At 50.6% G+C, this 26,282-nt stretch overlaps 1 protein-coding gene across 2 annotated transcripts in view; it reads left to right on the forward strand.

The window, feature by feature from the left end:
• Positions 1-26,282, forward strand: part of ALDH1A3 (aldehyde dehydrogenase 1 family member A3) — a 41,952-nt gene that overhangs the window by 9,411 nt on the left and 6,259 nt on the right. For both annotated transcript variants that reach the window (XM_086364886.1, XM_086364887.1), the window contains 9 exons: positions 3,108-3,237; positions 3,544-3,605; positions 5,911-6,039; positions 7,557-7,670; positions 9,532-9,634; positions 11,901-12,085; positions 21,202-21,366; positions 22,703-22,860; positions 23,675-23,749. In XM_086364886.1, coding sequence (XP_086221012.1) covers positions 3,108-3,237; positions 3,544-3,605; positions 5,911-6,039; positions 7,557-7,670; positions 9,532-9,634; positions 11,901-12,085; positions 21,202-21,366; positions 22,703-22,860; positions 23,675-23,749 — 1,121 coding nt within the window. The remainder of the gene's footprint in view (positions 1-3,107; positions 3,238-3,543; positions 3,606-5,910; positions 6,040-7,556; positions 7,671-9,531; positions 9,635-11,900; positions 12,086-21,201; positions 21,367-22,702; positions 22,861-23,674; positions 23,750-26,282) is intronic.

Here is a 26,282-nt window from a genome sequence, read left to right on the forward strand (position 1 = left end):
CATGGGTGGAGGCTGGAGAAACTCCGTTTCGGGTGCTGCTCTGGGGTGTGTTGCCCTGTGGGTGCGTCCACAAACACGGAGAGACCTGCAGCTTCCTTCCTCCGCCCCAGCTGGCCAGCCTGCAGTAGGGGAGAGAGATCCCCCCAGGGTCAGTGTCTCTCTCCACAGAGCCTCTGGTTCTTCCTGCAGCAAAAGCCAGTCTCAACTCTCAAGCTGCCAAACTGGCTTCTTCAAAAACATTTCTGTTTTCCCCCAGCATGAGCTCATCTGTCTGCAATGTCCGTGAGGATTCAGAGCAGGCGGGAGAGGATGTGCCCGGTACCCTCCCCTCCCTGTCCTTAAGCGTCAGTATCATCTTGGGGCGTGGTGGCTGCAAGGCCCCCCCCTTCACCTTCAGCCCTCTTGGCTGTCCTGGAAGGCTGCTGTGAGTGCACGTGGAGCAGGGTGCCTCTGCCATCAAGACTCACTACCCACGAGAAGTAAGGTCCAGCTGTTCACCACACTGTGGAAGGGACAAGCGAGTGACCGGCAAATACAGTTTTTAGAACCCAGACTGCATCAAGAGAAAGCATATCCTTGAGAGGGTTTTCCTGCCTTCTCCTGCACAAAATACCTCTTCCATCATGTTCCCTTGCCAGCTTGGTGGCTCTGATGGAGCTGGGCCTGAATACTTCGTGTTCAGTGTTTGGAGACCGTGGGCAGATCCAGCAGGCCTGGCGCTTTCTCCCTCACCGCGGTACCTGGACCCAGGCTCTCGTGTTCGGATGCTCATCTCGGGAGCCTCCAAAGAGGAGCTGTCACTGTTTGCTCTCGTCTCAATTAGAGCCCCACTTCTGAGCCCTTCATCGTGGGCACGTCCCTACCGCACTTTCCCTTCATCCTTTAGTGTTTAAGGGTTAGCATGTGTTGATTTCTCAAAAGGTATATTTTTCTCCTAAAATGTTAAAAAGAAACTTAAAAGCAGCTGTGGTTCTCTCATGATCCAGCCACAATAATTGTTTAAAAGTCCCAGCGAGTAGCTAACTCTCTTTCTCTCTCTGCTTCATGTCTGCATAATCACCTGAAAATTGGGTTTGATTTTTTTTTTAAGAGTTTCCTTTCTAAAGCTATCATGACCCAGTTTTGCTTGGAAAGATTCCATAACACCAACCTGGCAAATTCCTGTTATCACGAGAGTAAGCAAACGTGACTAAATTAATAATAAAAATAATCAATGCTTGTTGAATGCTCACTCTGTCCCAGGCTTGTTGCAGGCACTTGATCTGTAGTATTTATCATCCTGTTTAAAAGATAAGAATGCTGTGGCCCAGAGAGGTTAGGTCATCTGTCCTAGTTTACCCAGCTGGAAGGTGAGCCAGGACTGGAGCTGGGCAGTGGCCCTGCATGTCCCCACAAAGCTCTGCCCAGCCCTTGCCTTTTTTCCCATCCCAGAAAAGCGCCAAGAACAAGCTCCAGGTTCTGCTGATAGACGACCAGATGCTGTGTAGAGCAGCTGGGCCCTGGAGAATTTTGGCATTATTTACAATTGTTGAGTTCCCCCTGGGAAAAGAAAAGTTCCAACTTGGAATGTAAATCAATAGGAGGCAAAGGTACAGTGTACTGGCTGTCACATTGCCCTGACTGGATCCCTGAGCAGCTTCCACCAGGGCTGAGACACACCGCAGACCCGGAGCAGCCCTGTCATCTCTAGCAATACACATTCCTGTCTCCTCACTGTCCCCAGATGAGGATTGCTGACCACCTGGTCCCAAAAGGGAAAATGATGACAATCGTCACAGCTCTTATTACCATCATTTGAACAGTGGATGTGACTGGTACCATGGGTAGACACTGCTATTAGTGCTTTATGAATGGGACTCCTCTAAGCCACACAGTACTCCTGTAAGGTAGATACCATTATTAGTGCTGTTTTACAGATGAGGGAACTGAGGCAGGATGACATTCAGGGACTTGCCACGGCCTCTCAGCTAAGAAAGGGTTGCCTCCTGTTCAGAGAATGCTTGGTTCATTCCTGAAGCAAAGATAAAGTGGTGCCAGCCCTTCACCTAGCCAACCTACATGCCCTGGTGCAAAAGTCCAAGGCAGCGACCTGAAGAGCATCACTGACCTGACGGAAGTCAGAAGGCCTAGATTCAGTGCCAGCCATGCCCCTGCCCTCCTGATAACACAAATGAGTCCTGGGCTCCGTTAGCCTTGGCGTCTGCACCTTGAAGCAGGAGCAGAGCCATCCGTCGGAGACGAGGCGTCTGCGCCTGCGCACGGAGGGGCCTCTCTTCCTCTGTAAACCGCCATCTCGCCCCAGCGACTCTGCGACCAGAATCCTGCCCTGGGCTCTGTGTCAGGGTGGCCGCTTCCTGCAGCCACGGATGACGATGGGTGGCTGCAGCCCTGGACTCACCTGGGGCCGCTTGTCTGAGGGACACAGGGGTTCTCCCTGGTTGGAAACAGAAAAGAATCCGTACTATTGAGTGGCTGCGTGCTCGCCTGGGGAGCAGTCACCCCTCACCACCCAGGGAGAGCCCGCTCTCTTCCCAGCCGGCATCCGGCTGGCGGCCCAGCGCAGGACGGGCGAGGAGCGCGGAGTCGAGCCTCTGTGCTGCTTGTTGACTCTTCGGAGTCCGGCACGCTTTCCACAGCTGTGCTGGTCCTCGAGGCCGAGAAGAGAGAACCCGGGGCCCCTTCTCCTTTGTTAGGGGACCTAGCCCCCTTCCCAGCCAACCTGAAGCCGGCACACCTTCTGCGAGCTTCCTGGAGCGCGCGGACTCGCGTGGCCAACGGCGCTCCCGAAGGACGACAGAAGGCCGTGCTAGAGCGCGTTTATTCCCTCCCAGAGAGGCGCCAGACCAGCCGCGTGCCGTCCTTCAGGGGACCCGTGGCCATGCTCTGGCCGATCCCCCAGGCTGAGGTGTTCTGAAAGAAAAGCAGTCCTTGACAGTCTGGGACAGGTCTTCTCTTGAACGTGCTGTCTTGCTTTCCGAGACTCACGTGGCTGGGAGGTCCTGAGGGCAGCACTCCAGGACCCTGCTCTCTCTCCCTGCGCTGTCTTTACCAATCTGAGGGTCAAACGGAAAACCGTGTCTTAAAAACATGTCGTCTTATGATTGCAGACCCTGGAAACGATGGACACAGGGAAGCCGTTCCTTCATGCCTTTTTCATCGACCTGGAAGGCTGTATCAAAACCCTTCGATACTTTGCTGGGTGGGCAGACAAAATACAGGGAAGGACCATCCCCACAGGTGAGCCAGCTCAGAACTCCCGGCCTGGTCTTCTTTCTCCTCCAGGCAGCCTCTTCAGAGTAGCCTCTGGTTTCTCTCCAGAGCATCCTTCCCACGCCCCCTGGCAAAAGAAACGGCACCGTGCGGATTCTTCCTCTAAGGAATTTTGCTTTTGAAATTGAGTTAGACATCACTTCTTTACGAAGCAGATAAAACTTAGAGTTGACACTTTGATGGGCCTCTGGGTTTGTTTCTTGTCTTTGTAATTATGTAGGATTCTTAAGCTCGATCCATGTGAGATTAAGAGATTCTTAATGTCTCTTCCAGATGACAACGTTGTGTGTTTCACCAGGCACGAGCCCATCGGTGTATGTGGGGCCATCACTCCTGTAAGTATGGCAGCTTTTCTCGTGAGATCTGTAGATCCCACTCCACTGCACTTCGGTCTTTGGAACCGGTCTCTAATGGGTTTTGACTGCACTGGCACTAGCGGAGCATCGCAGTGTGGCATGGACCTTGATGCTTGGGGGCTGAGATGGATCCGACCTCATTCCTGCTCTCAAGGAGCCAATTCCAGGAATGCAGCAGAAGACACATGGATTCCAACCAGAGGGGTCAGGAATGGTCAGCTCCCCTTGGGCAGGAGGCTATCAACTGGGCCTTGAAGGATAGGAAAGAGTTGTTACCCAGGATAAAGCGGTTTCTGAGTATAGGAATGGCCTGCAGGAGGGTGGAAAAGTGTCTGGCTACTTGGGGGCAGCAGCGGGATAGCTGGCGAGGTGGGAACTTAGGCAGGGACAGAGCGAGGATGAGGAGGCGGACCCGGCAGGTGGTGCGGCCCAGCGTCCAGCACCGTGGTGCCCAGGGCCCAGGACTTTACTTTCTGGGTAGGGAGTGCCTGGCAGGTGCCAGGGTTGCTGTGATTCTGCCGTCTGTGGGAGGAAGACCCAGGCCACTGCGGCAGCTGAGGAGGCAGGCAGCAGTGTGGAGAGGCTTGGAGAAGCACTCTCTGGGGACAAGGAAGGGGTGATGCTTCAGTAATCAGGTTTGAGAGCCAGTCAATGGTCAGGACAGAGGTGCTCTTGCCCATCGAGTTGGGAGGGGGTCCCCTAAAGATGGATGTAGATTTAGAAAAGAAGAGGGCCCAGGGAAGCTCCATGGACTGCTAAGGAATCCCAGGAAGAAGCCTGAGCAGCCAGGGTCAGGGACCCCCCAGGGACATGATACATCTTCAGAAAGAGATTGCGGTTGATGCAGTCATCTCCTACCTGGAAATTCAAAACAACAGAGACACCTACTGTTAGATGTGCTCCCCAAGAGAGGTGCTGGGGGTGTCTTCAATGTAGCTAGGGCCAATGGAAAGGGAGCTGGGCACATGGGCTTGGGCCTTCCAGAAGCTGCAGTGAGAGAGAAGGGAGCCGGGAGGAGAGGCAGAGGCCAGGAGAAGGTGCAGGTTTGCTTGTTGGAGAGGACAGCTGATGGCATCTGGGTGCTCAGGAGTGGGGGTCTAGAAGACGAGCAGACCCCGGGGACCAGCGGGGCTGTGCCTGCTCTCATCAGCCAGCCTCACGGGCCCCTGGGACCTGGGGTGTTCTGTTTGGTGTACAGTGGTAGGAATTTCAGACAGAGCTGGGGGTGAAATCTAGCTGGCCGTTCATCAGCCCTGCTGGGGGAAAGGCATCCATGGAGCCTAAGGAGTCAACTGGGGGGAGTGGGCACAGGGATGAGGGTTGGCCAGAATCAAGCTCGGTGTGCTCTTGGAGATGCACTTAGGCAGCAGTGCAGTGAGGGAAACGAGCCTGGCTGTGAATCCGGCCTTTGTCTGACAGTTGTGACCTTGGTCCAGTGAGCTCACCGTCTGCGCCGCATCCCCCTTCTGTCGAGGGGAGTGGCAGTGTGACTGCCCCCGCACAGGTGTCTCGGGATCAAATGAGTTCAGCGTTTGGAACTGCACCAGGCTCACAGTGGACGCCCAGTGGGTGAGGGTGCTTCTCAGGCCTGATGCCAGGGAGACTTTGGTGTCCCTGCCTCTGGTGAAAGGAGGACAAGAAAGTTTTCCAAGATGAATGTCACCAAACACCCATCAGGCAGGGGTTGGTCTGTGCTCTGTAGGAAGAGAGATAGGGTGGCATCTGAGTTGAGGAGAGGCAGGCCTCATTCCTTTGGGGCTTTTCCCAGATACTAACGTGCTGCTGGCATTGTTAACCTGCAGGAGGAGACGGTAGCACACCTAGAGCAAAATCCTCTTTGCAGTGACCACCTATTAGCATCTCCTAGGATGCAGTTCAGGAGATGCTGGGCAGGAATGCAGTTCTGATCATTGCATGCTGCTGTTGCTCCTGCTTAGCTGCTCCATTCATGTCTGATCTGTGTGACCCCATGGACTATATGAGGACCCCTCCAGGCTCCTCTGCCCATGGCAATCTCTAGGCTAGAATATTGGAGTGGGTAGCCATTCCCTTCTCCAGGGGATCTTGTGGACCCAGGGATCAAACCCGGGGCTCTCGTACTGCAGGCAGGTTCTTTACCCCTGAGCCACCAGGGAAGCCCCTGATCGTTGCATACTCCTGCGTAACCTCCTATACCCCGCATCTAAACCATGCAAAGCAAGTGCTCCATACAGGCATCCCTGGGCCTTGGGGACGGCGTCGTGTGCAGCCCCGGGGCCCCCAACCCCTCTGTGTTCTGCTGCAGTGGAACTTCCCTCTGCTGATGCTGGTGTGGAAGCTGGCTCCTGCTCTCTGCTGCGGGAACACCGTGGTCTTGAAGCCGGCGGAGCAGACCCCCCTCACCGCCCTCTATCTGGGCTCTCTGATCAAAGAGGTGAGACGTCCCAGGAGAAAATGCTCTATGTTATCAGGAACATTCCTACTCCTGGGAGCCGCGCCGCCGCCAGAGATGAGCCTGCCCTGCAGAGCCGGGCCATGCGTGCCCACGCCCTCCAGCTCCCGGCTGAGTGGGACGAGAATGCCTCCTGGTTTCACTTGGCAGCTGCTCCTCCCTGCTCCTGCTTGTGGCTGCTGAACTAGAAGGGACTCCATTCCTCCACCTGATCCTAATGAGAATGCTTATTCTGATAACGAGCTCAAACCTGTGGTCTCGGGCCAAATGTTTTGTCTAGAGAATTTACAAGGGGGTCGCTTGAGAGGTAACTTCTCCAGACCCTGTCTGTGTGGTGTCTGTCCTTCTCCTGGAGCTGTGACCCCCACCAGCAGCCCCCCAGAGGGGCTACTATGAGCCCCAGCCTCCTCCCCAGTGCTGGCTCTAGGGCGCCTGTCCTCTCCCTGGCAGCCACCACTTGGGGAAATGAGCTGCCCAAAGGGCCACCTCCTTCTGGACACACCTGGCAACGTATTTCAGTCATTCTGTCCCCAAACTGTATGTTGCAAAGATTTTTTTAAAAGAAACAGGAAGAAAAGAGGGATGGGAGGAAAGGTCCATTCATCTCATCTCTTAGCCAGGCCAATACAACCAGGATGTGAAACATTTACTGTTTAGATGTAAGGCTGCAGAGCCAGCAACTAATCGGTTTTCCACTCTCTTCTGACCCGTGATGTGGGACCTGATGACATCATATAATTAGACTTACAGATTCTAAAGTCACAATTGTTTAAAAAAGTGTTTAGGAAAACTGAAGACTCAAGCACCACGTCCTAAAATCTCCCATTTCTGAATTAATGTGTTTTATCATAACAAAGAGAATGGCATCCCCCAGTGGAAGAGCACCCCCCACCCTCCAGCTCGTTTGCGCTGCTCTTGGTTAATAAAAAGCACCTAGCATGTGCAGAGTACCACATTAATGAAACGTTGCTCCCCGCCTTCAGGATGTGCTAGCTCTCAGAGTGACCCAGGTTCAACAGTCAGGGACTTTGAGGGAGTGAGACCATTTTGCCATTTGGAACATTAATGGGACAGATTAAAAAAAATTAAGTTGAAGCCGAGGAAGTGTATTTTGCAGATGCCTCTGAGCCTGGGGGCTGTCACCAAGGTGTGCCTGCTCCCTCAACACACAGATACAGACACACAGAGAGAGACCCATACCGACTCACACACACACACACACACGCACACACACACGCAGACACACACAGAATGGTGCTCTGCTGCAAAGGGCAACTGCCGTTTTGTTCAGAAGCCCTTCGGGGTAGGAAGGCCACCTGGAAGAGGGGTATAGGCCTCACCCTGTCCCACCCACTTGCTGGCTGACTGGGTCTGGCCCTGGAAAGTTTGTCGAACCTGGGCCCAAGCTTCCAGGTGAGGCTGCCACTCCACTCAGGGACCTCGCCCAGCCGTGGCTCTCCTAACCTCCTCCTCTGAACACCATCTCAATTTCCTCCCAGGTGGGATTCCCTCCGGGTGTGGTGAACATCGTGCCGGGATTTGGGCCCACAGTGGGAGCAGCAATTTCTTCTCATCCTCATATCAACAAGATAGCCTTCACTGGGTCCACAGAGGTAACTCCTTACCAGCCGGGGGGGGCCACCGGCTGTCGCTGGGAATTTTTCCTTTAGAGGCTAAACTGTGATGCGTCCCTGTGCTAAATCTGACCCCACTTTAGTACATAGCAATAGTAAAAAAAAAAAAAAGTTACTGGTCCAGTTTCCAAACTAAATAAATATCTAATTTATTTATTCAGAAGCCTCAGAAGAAAATACTGTTAGATAAGATAAAAATGTGAAATAGCCATAGGATAAACTGCATAATCAAGGTGAAAAACAAAAATAAGCGTAGGGTGACTAGCAATATTGTAGTACTGATCACACATTTGAAAGTGTCAACTTTTGATTCAGAAAGTCCATTTTGAAGTAGCTGCTTAGCAACTACTGTTTCCATGAGCATTCAAGGACGTACTTTCCATTATATTGTATCTATACTATATGATGCCATTACAATAAGGAAAGCTGAGCCATAATCTATTGCTAAAGCACACACACAAATAGTAAACTGCAGGAAAGTATATACCACATATACATATATACACACACACACACACACACACACATATATATACACACACATGTATATGTGTTTCCTTGGAGAAAGAAACAGCAACCCACTCCACTATTCTTTCCTGCAGAATTCCATGGACAGAGGAGCCTGGTAAGGCTATAGTCCATGGGGTCACAAACAGTCAGACATGACTGAGTGACTAACACTACTATATATGTGTGTGTGTGTATATATATATATATATATATATACTATTAATAAAAAGGTATGTGTAGAGAAATAGAAATTGCCTGGAAAGACTCCCAAGAAATTCTTACTGTGGCCTCCTCGGTAAGTCCTGGGGCATTAACAGATGAGGGGAGATAAAATCTTTCCCCTTTAATTTATATGCATCTATATGTGGAATTATTTCTAATGAGAAAGCACTGCTGTACTTAAAAAATAGATGGATAAAATCTCCCAGGCAATAAGCGTGCCTATTTCTCCTAGTGTCCTCCAGCAGGGGTCCCCAGCCCCTCTTCTGTGGTTGGAGAACAGGACCCTCAAGACGGAGACAGAGGGGTGGGGGCAGAGAGGGGGCCCCGCAGTGGCTCCCAGGTCTCCTGTCTTCTGCCCAACAAGGGGCGCGTCCCTGCCCCCGCTGCCCTCTCTTGGGACCGTGGGGCTGCCCGTGGGGCCATCTGGCTTGTCCCAGCGCACCGGCTCTGAGTGCCCTGCTTCATGCTGGCACCCTCCCCTCAGCCCTGGGGAGCCCAGCTCCGCCCCCTGCTGGCTGTCTGGCCCTAGGCCCCTGTGCGCCCTGGTCTCTTAGTCTGCCGGTCCTGAGCTGGTGGCCCCAGGACGAGGCGCTGCTGAGCCAGGCCCCCCTCCAGCGGTGTAGGGGTGACGGGCCCAGCTTACAGATTTACCACGGTGAAACGGAGAAGCCGTTCTCTCCCTCCTCCCGGGGCACTCGGTCGTGGGGTGCATTTCCAGAGGATGGGCACCTTCCCGTCCTGCAGATCAGGTCCCCCGTTTCTCTAGCCCTTGGAGGTCCCTCAGATCAGACCAAAGGGCCGCGCAGAGCCGCCGCCCCTCAGTCCCTTAGGCAAGACCAGCTGCTGCTGGCGGTAGGCGGCAGGCGAGGTCAGCTCCGCCGCTCACCGTGGGTGGCCGTGGGCGAGCCATGGGCCTTCGAGGCTCCAGCCCACTCCTGCAGGGAGCTGCTCGAGCCTGGATTCCAGCCGGGTCACGGTCGGGTCCAGGAGGACACGCTGCGAGAGCCCAGGGCACGGAGGGGGCAGCACCACGGCCCAGGGCCTGCTCAGATCGTCCCGCCACTTCAGCTCTGTCTGAGGCTTCTCCTGTCTGGTTTTTATCCCGAAGGTTGGGAAGCTGGTTAAGGAGGCGGCCTCCCACAGCAACCTGAAGAGGGTGACGCTGGAGCTTGGTGGGAAAAACCCCTGCATCGTGTGTGCTGATGCTGACCGTGAGTCTCCCCACTTCCCGGAGTCGCAGAGGCTTCACTCGGTCCACAGCTTTCTCCTCACTTCCTTGCCTGAGTCAGAACCAGTTGAGGGAAAACAGGCACACGCATCGCAGGGACATTTCTCCACCTCGGGTCATCACACTGTAAATAACAGGCAGATGGAGACCCAAAGGCCAGCTTCACTGGCAGTGGGAAGCCGCCCTGGAGGAGGGCATAAAAATGTGTAGCCACGAGGGCCGCCTGTTTCTGCCCTTCGAGGCTGAGTTTTCCTTCCCTGTCCCTGCAGAGCTGGGGCCGTGACAAGTGGGTCTGGGTCTTCTTCAGAGAGAAGACCTGTGTGTGGGGGGAGGGGAGGTCAGGAGGAGGGGACGGGCACCCCCACAGGCATTCATCACTCTGCCCTCTAGCTCAGTGCTTCCTGCACTGCTTGCCGGCTCTGGAGGACTTGAGGGGTTCCTTTCTTCTTTGTCTCAAACCTGACAAATCAGAGGCCCATGGCAGGGGCCCTCGGGAGTATTCTGCTGGCCTGGGTGCTGTCTTTCCCTTGACTGCCTCTTCCCTGGGAAAGCCTGCCTGTCCAGAAGCTTGTGTCTCACAATACAACATTAAAGTAAGCAATATTCTGGGTTGCTGTGTCCAGAAGAGGGAAGAAAGGGCCACGTCGGGCCGTGGCTGACCTGCTGGCAGGGTCAGCTGCCCAAGGTGTGATTTCTCAAGGACACTAAAACGCTTTTGCCTTGATGAGCACCTCCGTGCCTGCCCATTGGTGCCTGGGATGCCTTTCAAGCAGTCCGAAGCCTCTCGTTCCATGGTCAGATAAGGTTGGAATTGCACAATTCCCCAAGAAGAAGTGACCCTACCGTCGTTTCTGGCCCAGGTGTAGATCACTGGTAGCAGTTCTCCTCGCAGAGGGAGAGGACTGGGCGAGGACTCAAGCACCCCCGAAGGAAGGGGAGCTGGGTGTGAAGACGGACTGCTCGTTTTCGCCTGGTTTGCAGCTTCCTACGGGAAGTAGGACCAGTGTTGCTAATGGTCTGTGCAGCCACGTGGGGCAGTCCTGGGTGCTGCCCCACTGTGACCCACATGTGGAGCTTGAAGCTCCGGTCTCAGAGAGCAGGACTCCTGTTGTGCCCTCCTTTGACTCCAGACCTGGGCGCCCCTTCTGCCCATCAGCGCACTCTCTTCCCTCCCAACCAGGAAGCCTGCAGCAGAAACACGGACTCCTGTCTGAGTGTTGGCTTGACAAGGGTCATAAACACCCATCTCCTGTTCCTCGGCTGGGCAGTGCCCGTCCACAAAATTCAATCCTGGCATAGTTGGCATCCCAGGCGTAGTATCAACAGTAACATGCCACCGTCTCCCAACACGGCAGCTGCCCGCCTCTGGGTGCTGTCAGGAAGTAAATGAGCTGTTCTGGAGCAGGGGTAGTTTGAAGCTGCCTAGGAGGAGGTGGGGTGCAGGCGGAGACAGAACCTTGTAACGCTGTCCTGCTGTGACAGTGACTGACACAGAAGCCCTTGCTGGGTAACGACGGCTCTTAAAGCCCAGAGCAGCCTTCCTCAGAGCTGCCCGGAGAGCAGTGCTGGCTGACGTGGAACCTCCACCCATGTCCAGGGGGGCCTGGCTCTTGCTTTATGCGAAGCGAAGCTGCCCTGGATTTGGGGGGCGGGCAGGTGGGCTGTAGAAGCCCCTCAGCGGATGTCAGTGGCCTCTCTCCCTGAGCACCCTGCTAGTTCAGCTTGAGTACCTGGTTTTATTTCAGTGTAGCTCTACAGTGCAAATCCAGCCTTCATCAGGCAGAATCAATACATTTTTTAAACCCTTTTAAGTCACGCGTAGTGTTGTGTTCCTTTCATAAGCTCCCCCTTGTCACTCAAGGTGGAAAATTTTGGCCCCTTGAAAAATTCTCACCAACTGGTCAACATCAATACTTACAAAAGATTATTTTATAGACCACTAGTCCCCAGAAAAGGAAGGGGAGGGATCCGTGGGCAAGGGAGATGGGGATATGAACAGTCTCCATGCTCATTAGCACAGTAAAGATGCTGAGACATCCAGCAGTCAGGGACCTATTTAACCCAGAACTCTGTGGACCCGAAAACCCCCTTTCCCATCCTCTGCTTTGGGGAAATGCTGAGCAAAATTAATTTCTGCACTGCAACCATCCCGAGGCCTGTTTTCCCGTGTGGGCAATTAGAGCTGCAGCTGTCGCCCGTCCAGCCCTAACGACTTAATCGCTTCCTCTCCCCGCTGCCCCTCCCTGCAGTGAGCTTGGCGGTGGAGTGCGCCCATCAGGGAGTGTTCTTCAACCAAGGCCAGTGCTGCACGGCCGCCTCCAGGGTGTTCGTGGAGGAGCAGGTCTATGACGAGTTTGTCAGGCGGAGCGTGGAGTATGCCAAGAAGCGGCCGGTTGGAGACCCCTTTGACGTCAGGACCGAACAGGGGCCCCAGGTAACTGAGGCGTCACGTCCCAAGTGCAAGTTGGGGGGTTAAGCAAGCAGGGCTCTGACCCTGCGCAGCTCAGCTGTTCCCTGGCTTCAGGGTCCTTCTTGAAGCGAGGGCTCCCTTACCCGCTTGCCTGCCCACTGAGGGCTGTTGTTCCAATGCTGACTGACAGTTCAGTCCTGTCAGGCCTTGGTAGGGTTATGAAATCAGAGTGGACACGCAGACACTCGACTCTTCACGGCAGGTAATACTGAGCTCTGGGCCTTGGCAGAAGGGAGGCATTCCTGGTTCAGAAGCCCGTGTGCCTGCACCCCCCAGCCAGAGGCACCTCTTCTCTGAGCCGCAGTGTCCCCAGGAGAGAGCCGCAGGCAGAGGCTGCTTGCTTAGCTGGCCTCTCTGCAGAAGCGAGTTAGAAGCCTGGCTGAAAGGCAGCAGAGTGCAGGTGGAAGTGGCACCTGGAGTCAGAGGCCTAGCGGTCTCCCAGCCCATGGGAGTTACAGGACGAGGTGACCATCAGAATCCCAGCAGAGAGGGCTCAGAGGATCGGGCTACATCTCTGAACAGCAGGAACATGTCTCTGGCGGCCTGGTTTGCGAAGCTAACAACAGGATGAAAATGATCATAACGCCGAGGTTTAATAACCTCAGGAAGAGGGCACATCCTGTATCACTTTCTAACTGTGCAGGGCAGCAGACGGATAAATATTTAAAAGAGGACAGCCTAACCATCACATGAATTATTGAAATGGAGCTCAACAGCAACCCACTTTACTTGTAGCCAAAGTCCTGCTCCAGCCAGGAAGTTTCAAATCACATGTCAGGACTCACCCATTTGCATCTGTCCCGGGAACTAGCGACTCACCCACTGCGTTGGCCCTGTGTGCTTCCACGGGAAGCCGTGGAACTGAGGACAAGTTTGGCTCTGGAATTTTGTGAAAACCACAGGCTCCTGCCAAACCTCAGTTTCCTCATCTGGAAGACAGAGCTATTGATGCATATTAAGGAAATTTCAAGGCATCTAATAAGTTTTTATTCTTTAAGGGGAGAGGCATTAAACAGCAGGCTTCCTAAGCTAGGTGGAAGTGAATGTACGTGACTTCAAGCCACATCAGTTAGGTCTTGCTTGACCATCCTTGGGGGGACGCCTTGGCTGGGGAGTGGGGAGGACCACGTGGAAAAGGTGTGTGTCTGGCCGCAGCGCCCACCTCTGCCTTGGCCCAGCCCACATGCTGGGGCTCTGGTGCCACGTGATCCTGGTGGAGAGAAATATCTCTACTTGTGGCCAATGCTCCACTTCCTGTCAGGCCTCAACCCCCAACCTAGTAGTGGCCAGTGAGACAAAGTGCAGCGGCCTTGGTTGGATTTCAGGTCTGCATACAGACATGGCCACAAGTCATTATCGAATCTGCTGTGATTGTGAAGCTGATCCAGAATCTGTGGGAAATATGTGAGCTGATCCATCCTAAGGAATCCCTTTTACCCCATCATTAATCGTAAGTCTCTTTCCAAGGTTTCAGGCTTGACTTCTGAAGCCAGATATACAAATCTCTTCCAAGAGAGCGGAGTGGTGTTGATTTCATCAGTGCTTTTGATGCTGCTGAAAGTCCTATTGAAAACTCCCTTAAGCCATCTAACTTCAGCGTATTATTTAGGGATGCTGCTGAGTTTTTTTTTTTTTTCCTCCCAAAGTGCTTTTTCATCTACTTTAATAAGATTTTACTCTGAGAGGATTTACAGCTGTCTAAATAGTCCTGTCTATCTCATGCTAGTAAAACAACTAGCTGACCAGCTCAGGGTCCACTACAGGCAGCCGGCATGCTCCAAAATTATTCAAGTTTATTTGGCAACCGAGCGAAGAGATGCACGGACTCACACAGGCCACCTGGTGCAGGGCAGGGTCCCAAGTCCTCCCCACCCTCTCCTCTCAGCAGAGCTGCTCGCTGCCTTGGCTACCCTTGGGCCCTGCTTCTCTATCTCTGGTGTGGCGCTCTGGCACAGCCTCACTTCATAGCAGGTTCTTCTCCTGCACTGTGAGACGGAAGCTGACATTCATGGAGGATTATTAGATTTAAACAACGTATTCACACAGACTGACCAGGGAGAGTCAATCTGGATGGGTAGAGTTTCCAGGGAGACCTAGTGCTGGCTGCAGGATAGATGGTCTTGGAGGCAGAACATGGTCAGCGGCCACTGAAGATCTGTAGTTTGCTGAAGCCCCACAAATCTCTTGGTCTCCGAAGAGGAGGAAAGAGCAATCCTGGCTTTTAACCCAAGACTTGGTTCATCCAGAGAGAAATTACCAGATTACCAGGCCTGTTGTAATTTGAATTACTTTTTGAGATGGCCGTACATACACATGGGGGGCTTACCAGGTGGCAGAGTGGAAAAGAATCTCCCTGCCAATGCAAGAGACATAGGAAACATGGATTTGATCCCTGGATCAGGAAGATCCCCTGGAGGAAGAAATGGCAACCCACTCCAGTATTCTTGCCTGGAAAGTCCCATGGACAGAGGAGCCTGGCAGGTTACAGTCCATGGGATCACAGAGTCAGACACATCTGAGCACGCATACACATACACATGGTCAAAAGCCAAAATACATATAAAGGTCAATAGTGAGAAAGCTCCCTTCCATTCATTCATAGACATGGTTATTACACTTCCCTCCATGGGTATCTTGTGTACTTAGTTCTTAGGTGAAAAGTCTCAGAATTTTTGTATATACAACCAAAATTGAGTATGTATACAAGAATGTAATATGAATTCTGGTCTCCCTTGTTTTTACCCCAGATACCTGTACACAATATTGTTTTGCACCTTGATTTTTATCCCCTAACAAGAAACTTGAAGAGCCTTCTGTACCATGCCAAACCATAGGAACCTGCCTTGTTCTTTTCTATAAGTACATAGAATTCCACTGTATGAATCCAACAGAATTTTAGAAACATGTACTGATAAGTCTGTGGGTGTGTGCAATCACGTACAGCACTGCGGAGTATGTCATTCTGCATGTGTGCAAGGAAATCCACAGGACAAACTGCCCAAGTGGCATTGCTGAGTGAGAGAACATTTGTAATTTCTATAAGCATCACCAATTTACCTTCCAAAAGGATGAACCAACTCATGCTCCCACCAACCTTGCATGAGCCTGCCTGTTTCTCCAGCCTTACTAACAGAATACGTGTGGCGTTTTGCCCATCTGATAGTTCAAAATGATATCTCATTTGTTTTTAATGTACATATATCTCTTATGGGCTTCCCGGGTAGCTCAGCTGGTAAAGAACTTGCCTGCAATGTAGGAGACCTAGGTTCAATCCCTGGGATGGGAAGATCCCCTGGAGGAGGGCATGGCAACCCACTCCAGTATTCTTGTCTGGAGAAAGTCCATGGACAGAGGAGCCTGGTGGGCTACAGTTTATGGTGTCTCAAAGAGTCGGACGCAACTGAGCGACTGAGCACAGCACAGAACAGTGCACAGCATGGCATATCTCTTATAAGAGTAAAGAGGAACATGTTAGTATTATATCTAAAGGTCATTTATGTTTCCTTTTCTATCAACCATGCCAGTGCTTTGCATATTTTTAACTTGTACTGCTGATCATTTTTTGTCACTTATAAGAATTCTTTGCATCCTAGAGAGATTAGCTTTATCTATTATGTGACTTGTCAGTTTTTTCCAGTTTGCTGTTTTGCCCTCTGACTTTGCTTATGATGCTTTTGCCTTCCTTTTTTACTTACTCAAAATTATTAATCTTTCCTTCTTGGCTTCTGCATTTCAAGTCATAGAAAGGCCATCACCACTCCTGTTTCACCAAGGCGTTCTCCCACCTGAGAGAATTTGAAGACTTTTTATGACTTCACCTTTCATGATTAAGTCTTTGATCTATTTGGAATCTATCCTAGTACAAAGTGTGAGGTATGGATCATGTTGGTATTTTAACACTGAATCCACATTTCATGAGATGACTGGTAAAGGGGCTTGCATGGTTTGTGCCAACTCTTTCAAAGAAAGCCAGCCTGTGCCTCAGGGACAGAGTCATCCAAATGCACCATTCAGTTCAGTTCAGTCGCTCAATTCAGTTCAGTTCAGTTCAGTCACTCAGTCATGTCCGACTCTTTGCAACCCCATGAATTGTAGCACACCAGGCCTCCCTGTCCATCACTCAAACTCACGTCCATTGAGGCAGTGATGCCATCCAGCCATCTCATCCTCTGTCGTCGCCTTCTCCTTCTGCCCCCAATCCCTCCCAGCATCAGAGTCTTTTCCAATGAGTCAACTCTTCACATGAGGTGGCCAAAGTACTGGAGTTTCAGCTTTAGCATCATTCCTTCCAAAGAACACCCAGGACCGATCTCCTTTAGAATGGACTGGTTGGAACTCCTTGCAGTCCAACGGACTCTCAAGAGTCTTCTCCAACACCACAGTTCAAAAGCATCAATTCTTCTGTGCTCAGCTTTCTTCACACTCCAACTCTCACATCCATACATAACTACTGGAAAAACCATAGCCTTGACTAGACAGACCTTTGTTGGCAAAGTAATATCTCTGCTTTTGATTATGCCATCTAGGTTGGTCATAACTTTCCTTCCAAGGAGTAAGCATCTTTTAATTTCATGGCTGCAATCACCATCTGCAGTGATTTTGGAACCCCAAAAAATAAAGTCTGACACTGTTTCCACTGTTTCCCCATCTATTTTCCATGAAGTGATGGGACCAGATGCCATGATCTTAGTTTTCTGAATGTTGAGCTTTAAGCCAACTTTTCAACTCTCCTCTTTTCACTTTCATCAAGAGACTTTTTAGTTCCTCTTCACTTTCTGCCATAAGGGTGGTATCATCTGCATATCTGAGGTTATTGATATTTCTCTTGGCAATCTTGATTCCAGCTTGTGCTTCTTCCAGCCCAGCATTTCTCATAATGTACTCTGCATATAAGTTAAATAAGCAGAGTGACAATATACAGCCTTGATGTACTCCTTTTCCTATTTGGAATCAGTTTGTTGTTCCATGTCCAGTTCTAACTGTTGCTTCCTGACCTGCATATAAATATCTCAAGAGGCAGGTCAGGTGGTCTTGGATTCCCATCTGTTTCAGAATTTTCCACAGTTTATTGTGATCCACACAGTCAAAGGCTTCGGCATAGTCAATAAAGCAGAAATAGATGTTTTTCTGGAACTCTCTTGCTTTTTCCATGATCCAGCAGATGTTGGCAATCTTATCTCTGGTTCCTCTGCCTTTTCTAAAACCAGCTTGAACATCAGGAAGTTCACGGTTCACGTATTGCTAAAGCCTGGCTTGGAGAATATTGAGCATTACTTTACTAGCGTGTAAGATGAGTGCAATTGTGCGGTAGTTGGAGCATCCCTTGGCATTGTCTTTCTTTGGGATTGGAATGAAAACTGACCTTTTCCAGTCCTGTGGCCACTGCTGAGTTTTCCCAATTTGCTGGCATATTGAGTGCAGCACTTTCACAGCATCATCTTTCAGGATTTGAAATAGCTCAACTTGAATTCCATCACCTCTACTAGCTTTGTTCGTAGTGATGCTTTCTAAGGCCCACTTGACTTCACGTTCCAGGATTTCTAGCTCTAGGTGAGTGATCACACCATTGTGATTATCTTGGTCATGAAGATCTTTTTTGTACAGTTCTTCTGTGTATTCTTGCCACCTCTTCTTAATATCTTCTGCTTCTGTTAGGTCCATACCATTTCTGTCCTTTATTGAACTCCTTCTTTGCATGAAATGTTCCCTTGGTATCTCTAATTTTCTTGAAGAGATCTCTAGTCTTTCCCATTCTGTTGTTTTCCTCTATTTCTTTGCACTGTCGCTCAGTCATATCCAAGTCTTTGAGACCCCATGGACTGGAGCACACCAAGCCTCCCTGTCCATCACCAACTCCCGGAGCTTGGTCAAACTCATGTCCATCAAGTTGGTGATGCCATCCAACCATCTCATCCTCTGTCATCCCCTTCTTCTCCCACCTTCAGTCTTTCCAAACATCAGGGTCTTTTCCAATGAGTCAGTTCGTCACATCAGGTGGCCAAAGTATTGGAGTTTCAACTTCATCAGTCCTTCCAATGAATATTCAGGACCAGTTTCCTTTAGGATTGACTGGTTTGATCTCCTTGCAGTCCAAGGGACTCTCAACAGTCTTCTCCAGCACCACAGTTCAAAAGCATCAATTTTTTGGTGCTCAGCTCTCTTTATGGTCCAACTCTCACATTCATATGTGACTACTGGAAAAACCATAGCTTTGACTAGATAGATCTTTGTTGATAAAATAGTGTCTCTGCTTTTTAATATGTATTATGGGTTTGTCATAGCTTTTCTTCTAAGGAGAAAGTGTCTTTTATTTACATGGCTGCAGTCACCATCTGCAGTGATTTCAGAACCCAAGAAAATAGTCTGTCACTGTTTCCATTGTTTCCTGTTATTTGCCATGAAGTGATGGGACCAGATGCCATGATCTTAGTTTTCTGAATGTTGAGTTTAAGCCAGTTTTTTCACTCTCTTCTTTCACTTTCATCAAGAAGCTCTTTAGTTCCTCTTCACTTTCTGCCATAAGGGTGGTGTCACCTGCATATCTGAGGTTATTGATATTTCTCCTGGCAATCTTGATTCCAGCTTGTGCTTTATCCAGCCCGGCATTTCACATGATGTACTCAGGATAGAATAAATAAGCAGGGTGACAATATACAGCCTTGATGTATTCCTTTCCCAATTTGGAAGCGGTCCATTGTTCCATGTCAGGTTCTAACTGTGACTTCTTGAACTGCATACAGGTTACTCAGAAGGCAGGTAAGGTGGTCTGGTAGTCCCATCTCTTGAAAAATTTTCAACAGTTTGTTGTGATCCACACGGTTAAAGGCTTTAGAGTAGTCAATGAAGCAGAAGTAGATGTGTTTTTGAATTCTCTTGCTTTTTCGATGATCCAACAGATGTTGGCAATTTGATCTCTCATTCCTCTGCCTTTTCTAAATCCAGCTTGAACATCTGGAAGTTCTCAGTTCACATACTGTGGAAGTCTCACTTGGAGAACTTGAGTATTGCTTTTCTAGCATGTGAGATGAGTACAATTGTGAGGTAGTTTGAACATTCTTTGGGATTGGAATGAAAACTGACCTTTTGCAGTCCTGTGGCCACTGCTGTTTTCCAAATTAGATGGCATATTGAATGCAGCACTTTCACAGCATCATCTTTGAGGATTTGAAATAGCTCAGCTGGAATTCCATCTCCTCCATTAGCTTTGTTCATAGTGATACTTCCTAAGGCCCCCTTGACTTTGAACTCCAGGATGTCTAGCTCTAGGTAAGTGATCAGACCATCATGGTTATCTGGGAATTATGATCTTTTTTGTATGGTTCTTCTGTGTATTCTTGCCACCTCTTCTTAATATCTTCTGCTTCTGTTAGGTCCATACCATTTCTGTCCTTTATTGAGCCCATCTTTGCATGAAGTGTTCCCTTGGTATTTCTAATTTTCTTGAAGAGATCTCTAGTCTTTCCCATTCTATTGTTTTCCTCTATTTCTTTGCATTGATCACTGAGGAAGGCTTTCTTATCTCTCCTTGCTATTCTTTAGAACTCTGCATTTAGATAAGTATATCTTTCCTTTTCTCCTTAGGTTTGCTTATTTTTTTATTCAAATTTGCTTAATTTGAGCCACTTTTTTACCTGAAACTCACAGCTACAGCAAACCTGTCTAACAAAACTCTGTCTCTCCCAGCCAGAGCGAAAGGGATTTACAACAGAGTCGTGGTAAGAACAAGGTTCCCATGGACTTGGTAAGAAGGACCATTTTGAGTGGGGAGAGCACTTCCCCACCTTGAGTCTCCCAGAGAGGTGCCCTTTGCCAGCTGGTTGAGTATAGCATCCACAAGCTGGATATTTATAGGGTACACTCCAGCTGAGGAGACCCCTTAATCAAAGTGGCAGAAAGTAGAGCTTTTCTGATGAGCTGGCTCCCCGCCAACCAGGAGCAGCCTGTCTACCCCCTTGAGCCTCTATTTTGTATCCACGGGTGATGAGTAAGGTCGTCAGCATTATTTCTCACTTCTCTGCCCTGTGGATGGAGAATTCCAGTAAGTGTTACACTCTGATCTGTGGTGCCCTAGGAGCAGTGTGCAGTTTTGCCAGATAAAATACAAGGCAACTAGTTCAAATGCTGAAGCTTAGGCTCCAATATTTGGCCACCTGATGCAAAAAGCCAACTCATAGGAAAAGACCCTGATGCTGGGATAGATTGAGGGCAGGAGGACAAGGGGGCAACAGACGGTGAGATGGTTGGATGGCATCACCGATTCAATGGACATGAGTTTGAGCAAACTCTGGGAGATGGTGAAGGACAGGGAAGCCTGGCATGCTGCAATCCATGGGGTCACAAACAGTCAGACACAACTTAGCAACTAAGCAATGACAACCCAGTTCAGATAAACAGTGGATACATTTTTAGCATAAGTATCTCCCAAATATTGTTTGGGATTTGCTTATACTTTAAAAATCGTTTCTTGTTTTTTTTAGGAATTCAAATTTAATTGGGTATCCTGTGGTTTTATTTGCTAAATCTGACAACCCTAGAAAGATTCAAGAGTTAGAACCAAGAATATGACCACTTCAGATTTTGTTTCACCCATGGATTTGCTTAAGAGCATGGCTTCCCTGATGGCTAAGTGGGTAGAGAATCCGCCTGCAATGTAGGAGACACAGGAAATGTGGGTTCGATCCCTGGGTTGGGGAAATCCCCTGGAGAAGGAAATGGCAACCCACTTCAGTATTCTTGTCTGGAAAGTCCCATGGACAAGGGCGTCTAGCAGGCTGCAGTCCAGGGGGTCGCAAGTCCAGTTGGACTTGACTGAGCGACTAAGCACACAGTACCCATGGAGGGGGTCAGATGTATGAATACACTCATACCTGGAGAGGATGAGAACAGCCCATCTCTCCCCTGCCCCAGAGAACCTAGATTTGTGCATTGGAGCTACATTTGCATACAAGGCACATCTGGTCCATGAATTTTGTCTTGGCTAGAACATAATGAGGTCAGCCACCACATAGGAGGCTGTTGGACACATACGCTGGCAGCCAGCATCCAGAAAGAAGCCAAGCTTACTTCTCTCTGTTTTACAGATTGACCAGAAGCAGTTCGACAAAATCCTCGATCTGATCGAGAGCGGAAAGAAGGAGGGAGCCAAGCTGGAATGTGGGGGCTCCGCCATGGAAGACAGGGGGCTCTTCATCAAACCCACCGTCTTCTCAGAAGTTACGGACACCATGCGGATTGCCAAAGAGGAGGTCAGCAGGCTGTGAGGAAAACCATGTCCTATGCGAGCTGGGGCCCTGGGAGCGGGGAAAGGGGCTGGGCCTTTCAAAAAGAGCCTTCTCCAGGGCCAAGGGATCCCTGAAGCCTTTGGGAAGGGAGTGTTTTCCTTGCTCTGAGGTCTTTTCCCTCTCCTTTGGAGTCCTCTGGGCGGTCGTCCTGCCCTGGGACCCATGAACTGTGTAGAGCTTGTCCTAACCCCCACTTCCATGCTTTGCTCATCCTCTCTGGGAACAACAGTCCCTCTTCTGTGCTCTGACATGTCCTCAGGTTAGCTGCAGGTGGAGAGCCTGTGCTCTTACCAGAAACTGAGCCAGGGATTCAGGGCCCAAAGCCTCATTCACTCCACCAGACCAAACCTAAATGGCAACTGTTCATCCCAAAGACCTGTCCTGACTAGAAGTCTCTTAGAAGTTGTCCATCGTGGGCATCCTTGGAGTGGTGGAAATTAGGGTAACTCCCGTAAGAGTGTAATTCTGTCTTTCGGGGCCACTGTTAAGCTAGCTGGAAGTGGTTCCCACCTGGGTCCCAGGTGCTCGGCCTCCAGGCTTTGGCATTTTTGGGGGCACATGAAAGAGGGAATCACTGCCAGAGTCTTGCTGGTATGAGCTGTTTATACACATTCTCCTTGAGATTTGGGGGAGTTACTAACTGTACTGTGATGGCATGAGACTCAGCTGTTTAACCTCTGTGAGAGAAGCTCATTGGGAACCGGGGAGGTATTTTGGCAGGCTGACACTGTCCTCCTGAGCTGTGGTGCTGAACACTGAATCCATTACAGGCTCCTTTCAAAATTACCTCTGAATGTTCGTAATTCTTTCCTTTTATTTGCTGTGTTGCAGATGGTGAGGAACACAGCCTCATTCCTTCCCCTGGGAATTATTAGGGAAACATTTCAGGGCATCTTCCTTGATAGAACACACAGCACAGAGGCCAGGGCCCATAGTCTGTGCCTGCAAACACCCTTCACAGTAACTTTCCAGGGATGACTTTCAGAGTTGTCTGTGCGTCCCAACACGCAGAGGCTCCTCTGAGGCTGGGACCTCTAGATGCCCTGACCACAGTGAGAGGGCTTCCAACCAACATAGTATTTTGGTGGTTATTTTTTACTTTTGTTTAGTTCAGTCTTTTCCTTTAGATTTCAACCATCGCACAGCTAAAAAGAATGCTTGGGTGCTGTCCTTCATTCATCCTCTCCCATGGGTGTGAGCACTGGGTGTGTGAAAAGAGCATACATGAAGGAGGTGCCTGCTCAGGGCATACACGCTTCACTCCGCAGCCTCTCATTGCCATCCTTCCAATTAATCATAGATTTTTGGACCAGTGCAACCAATACTGAAGTTCAAAAATATTGAAGAAGTGATCAAAAGAGCAAACAGCCTTGAATATGGACTCACGGCAGCTGTGTTCACAAAAAACCTCGATAAAGCCCTGAAGCTGGCCTCCGCGTTAGAGTCTGGAACTGTCTGGTAAGTAAAGCATGAGTGCCCAGCCCCTGAGCTGCTGGCCAGCCAGTCTCCTTACCCTTCTGGTAAGTAAAGCGTGAGTGCCCAGCCCCCGAGCTGCTGGCCAGCCAGTCTCCTTACCCTTCTGTGAGCAGAGAGCTTTCCGACTTGCGTTATGCACCACACATGTCTGAGCATGTTGCCCCCTCCTTGTGACCACCTTCTGAGCAGGATGGTGTCATCATCTCTTCTCACAGCTGAGGGACTCGAGATGCAGAGAGACTGAGTGACTTGTCCGGGGTCACACAGCCAGCACACGGCAGAGCAGAGCTCAGAGCCAGCCATTCAGCTCTGATGAAGCCAGTGCTCTTGACCACTGCGTTGGACCTCCCCTTTATATTCTAAGAGCAGCGCGTGTTCTTGTGCAAAGTATGGATGAAAGTCTCTCTTTCATCTGCTGATGACACTATCCTCATTTTAAAGATAATCTTAGAAGATAAATGTGAATTGGAGGCCAAGAAGCAGGAGAACTTTGAAATGAATCCTGTCTCTTTTCAGAGCTGATTCTTATTCCCTCAGCAAAATTCGCTTCTTTTTCTCCCCTTGTCATTTCCTTCCTACCCCTGTGAGAGATTTATACTTAACAATATTCAAACTTTAGTTTCTGGTGGTGAGAGCAAGAAGGCAGAGATTGAAAACACAACTTTCCTGGTATAAAACCTGGACACAGACCATCGCTTCGGCAATGCTCTGCACCTGGCACCTAGTGCCCACAGCACTCAAGGGCCCGCCCAGTCCTCTCCCGGTGACCACGAGCGTCTCTCTGTTCTCTTTCCAGGATCAACTGCTACAATGCCATCTATGCACAGGCTCCGTTTGGTGGCTTCAAAATGTCAGGGAACGGCAGAGAACTGTAAGTGTTCTCGTCACTGCACGCCTGTCCGCAGGGCAGATGGAAGACTCACTAGATCCCCAGGGTAGTTGCGGGTGCTTGGTCCAGAGCCCTGCCCTGTGCTCGTGTGTGCCAGCCTGGGTCAGCTGTACCCGCAGGCTGGTGGTCCTTTCCCTCTGGGCTGGGCTGACCCCCTGTCTTCTGCCCCTCTCTCCCTGCCCCACCTGCACCGTCCTGCCCCAGGACTGACCCCCAGCCTCAGCAACCCCCAGCACCCAGCCCATTGGAGCTGTGCAGCAGCAGGTGCTTGAACCTCTGCATGAGGACAGGGCAGGGCTGGGAAAGCCCGCGGCAGGGAAGATGGGCACTCTCCGTGGTCAGGATGTGGCCCTCCTGCCCACTAGCAAGGTCTCAGGACAGACCCTGGGGTCTCGGGCATTTCCCTGGAGGGGTCCTGCAGCACGCTGAGAGCAGCCTGTCACACTGCGCGCTTCTCCATGGTTTCCTTCTGTCTTGCCCTTTGGGAGGCCGTGCCCCATCGGCCTAGGCTGTGGTCTAACGTGTCAGGCCCAAGATAAAAAGGCCCCACCTCCTGATTTCTTCACATGAAGGGCCGGCAAATTTCAGGCAGACACACACGTGCAGTCCATCGCAGGTGGGTACTGCTGCCATCCCTATTTTCAGATGAGAAAACTCAGGGAAGTCCTGTGCCTTCCCAGGTCACACTGCCAGTAAGTGACAAAGCTGGGACTGGACTCTTTTTTTATTAATTTGTGTACTCACTTATTCATTAGCTGTGATGGGTCTTCACTGCTGCATGGCCTTTTCTCTAGCAGCGGCTGGCGGGAGCTGCTCTTCGTTGTGCTGTGCGGCTTCTGACTGCAGTGGCTTCCTTTGGGCATGAGGCTCCGGGGCACGCCCTTCGGTAATTAAGGTTCTAGAGCACAGGCTCAATAGTGTGTCATTGGGCTCGGTTGCTCTGTGGCATGTGGGATCTTCCCAGACCGGGGAAGCAACCTATGCCTCCTGCCTTGACAGGTGGCTTCTTTCTATCCCTGAACCACCAGGGAAGCCCCTGAGGGTGAACTCTTAAACCCCACACACTGCAAAGCCTTGTTTCCCTGGGCTCCCCTTATCTGTCTCCTCTGTGCTGAAGCCTCAGCCAGCAGCCCCCAAGGCCTCCTCTAGGGGCTAGGCACAGCCTCCACCCGCAGCAGAAACTTCAGTCCCCAGAGCAGGTGTCCTTGGGTGTCAGAGCTGCAGGAAGGGTGTGTGGGCCCCACCTGATCCTAGGCAGCTGACTCCTACCCTCTGTCCTCTCCCTGCTTTCCTGGCCTGCATCTCCCCCCTCCTCCGTGGTTCTGCCTGTCCACTGCGGGACAGGCCCGGTGTCCTCTCCCTGCTTTCCTGGCCTGCATCCCCGCCTCCTCCGTGGTTCTGCCTGTCCGCTGCGGGACAGGCCCGGTGTCTGCTGCACCCAGTCCATGTATCACCCTGCTGATTAGCTGCAACGGGGACTTTTGTGGATGTCTGGTTTTTTTTGACCCTTGGCATATATTTTTCCCAAAGCTTTTGACAATGTACTTTTACATAATCCACAGGGAGCCCGGAAACTGGCTCAAAAACCAATCCCCACTTTCAGTTGTCTCTAATTAATGTCTTCACATTGCAGTAAGTTCCCCTTTTCCATGTGGAGCCCCATGTGGTGGATTCCACGGTTTTCCCCGCCCCCAGACTCCTGGCTCGGCAGGCTGTCCGCTGGCCACCCACGGGCCCCTCACGTCTCCCCCTGTGCAGATCTGGGAATGAAGCCTGCAGTTTCTCCTCCTCCTGGCTGTTTTTCTTAGTTCTTTGTTTAGCTTTACGATACAGTAAGGGAAAAAAACTCCACACTGTAGAGACATGTGGAAAGTCAGGGCTCCCCTCCCTTGACCCTCAATCTCGTTTGTTAGAAGTAACCACTGTTCCATCATCCATTGTGTTTCTTTTGTGCATTCATTCTTTGTTCACTGGCATATATTTACTGAGTACCTTTGATGCCCCGGGCACATGCTGGGTGCTGAGCACACAGTGGTGAACTCTATAATCAGCAGTACCAGCGCCCCAGTGTTCTGGTGAGGTCCAGTGGCAGAAAGACTGGGCTTATGGATGGTCTAGAGCCCCAAGTGGTCAAAACTGGGTGAGAAGCAGTTTAGGAAATGCCACAGTGGGTCAAATAAAAGTGACAAAAACTTGAGCAGGGCAGTGAGTGCAGGAATAAAAAGAATGAAGTGGTTCCTGCACTTCCTTTTACAGTGAGTGCAGGAATAAAAAGAATGAAGTGGTTCCTGCACTTCCTCGTACAGGAGTGATTTCATATTGGACTTACTCGTTATGTGCTGGTTCAGCATGATTCCATCACTTGGTTTGCTTTTCTTTATGAAGCTGACAAATTCACTACTTTGATTTTTACACTGTAACACTAGGTTCCGTTCAGTTCAGTCACTCAGTCGTGTCCGACTCTTTGCAACCCCATGAATCGCAGCACGCCAGGCCTCCCTGTCCATCACCAACT

This window comes from Bos grunniens, chromosome 21 (genome assembly GCF_055505025.1).
Source record: "Bos grunniens cultivar Pamir isolate PY7600 chromosome 21, Bosgru_T2T1.0, whole genome shotgun sequence".
NCBI lineage: Eukaryota > Metazoa > Chordata > Mammalia > Artiodactyla > Bovidae > Bos > Bos grunniens.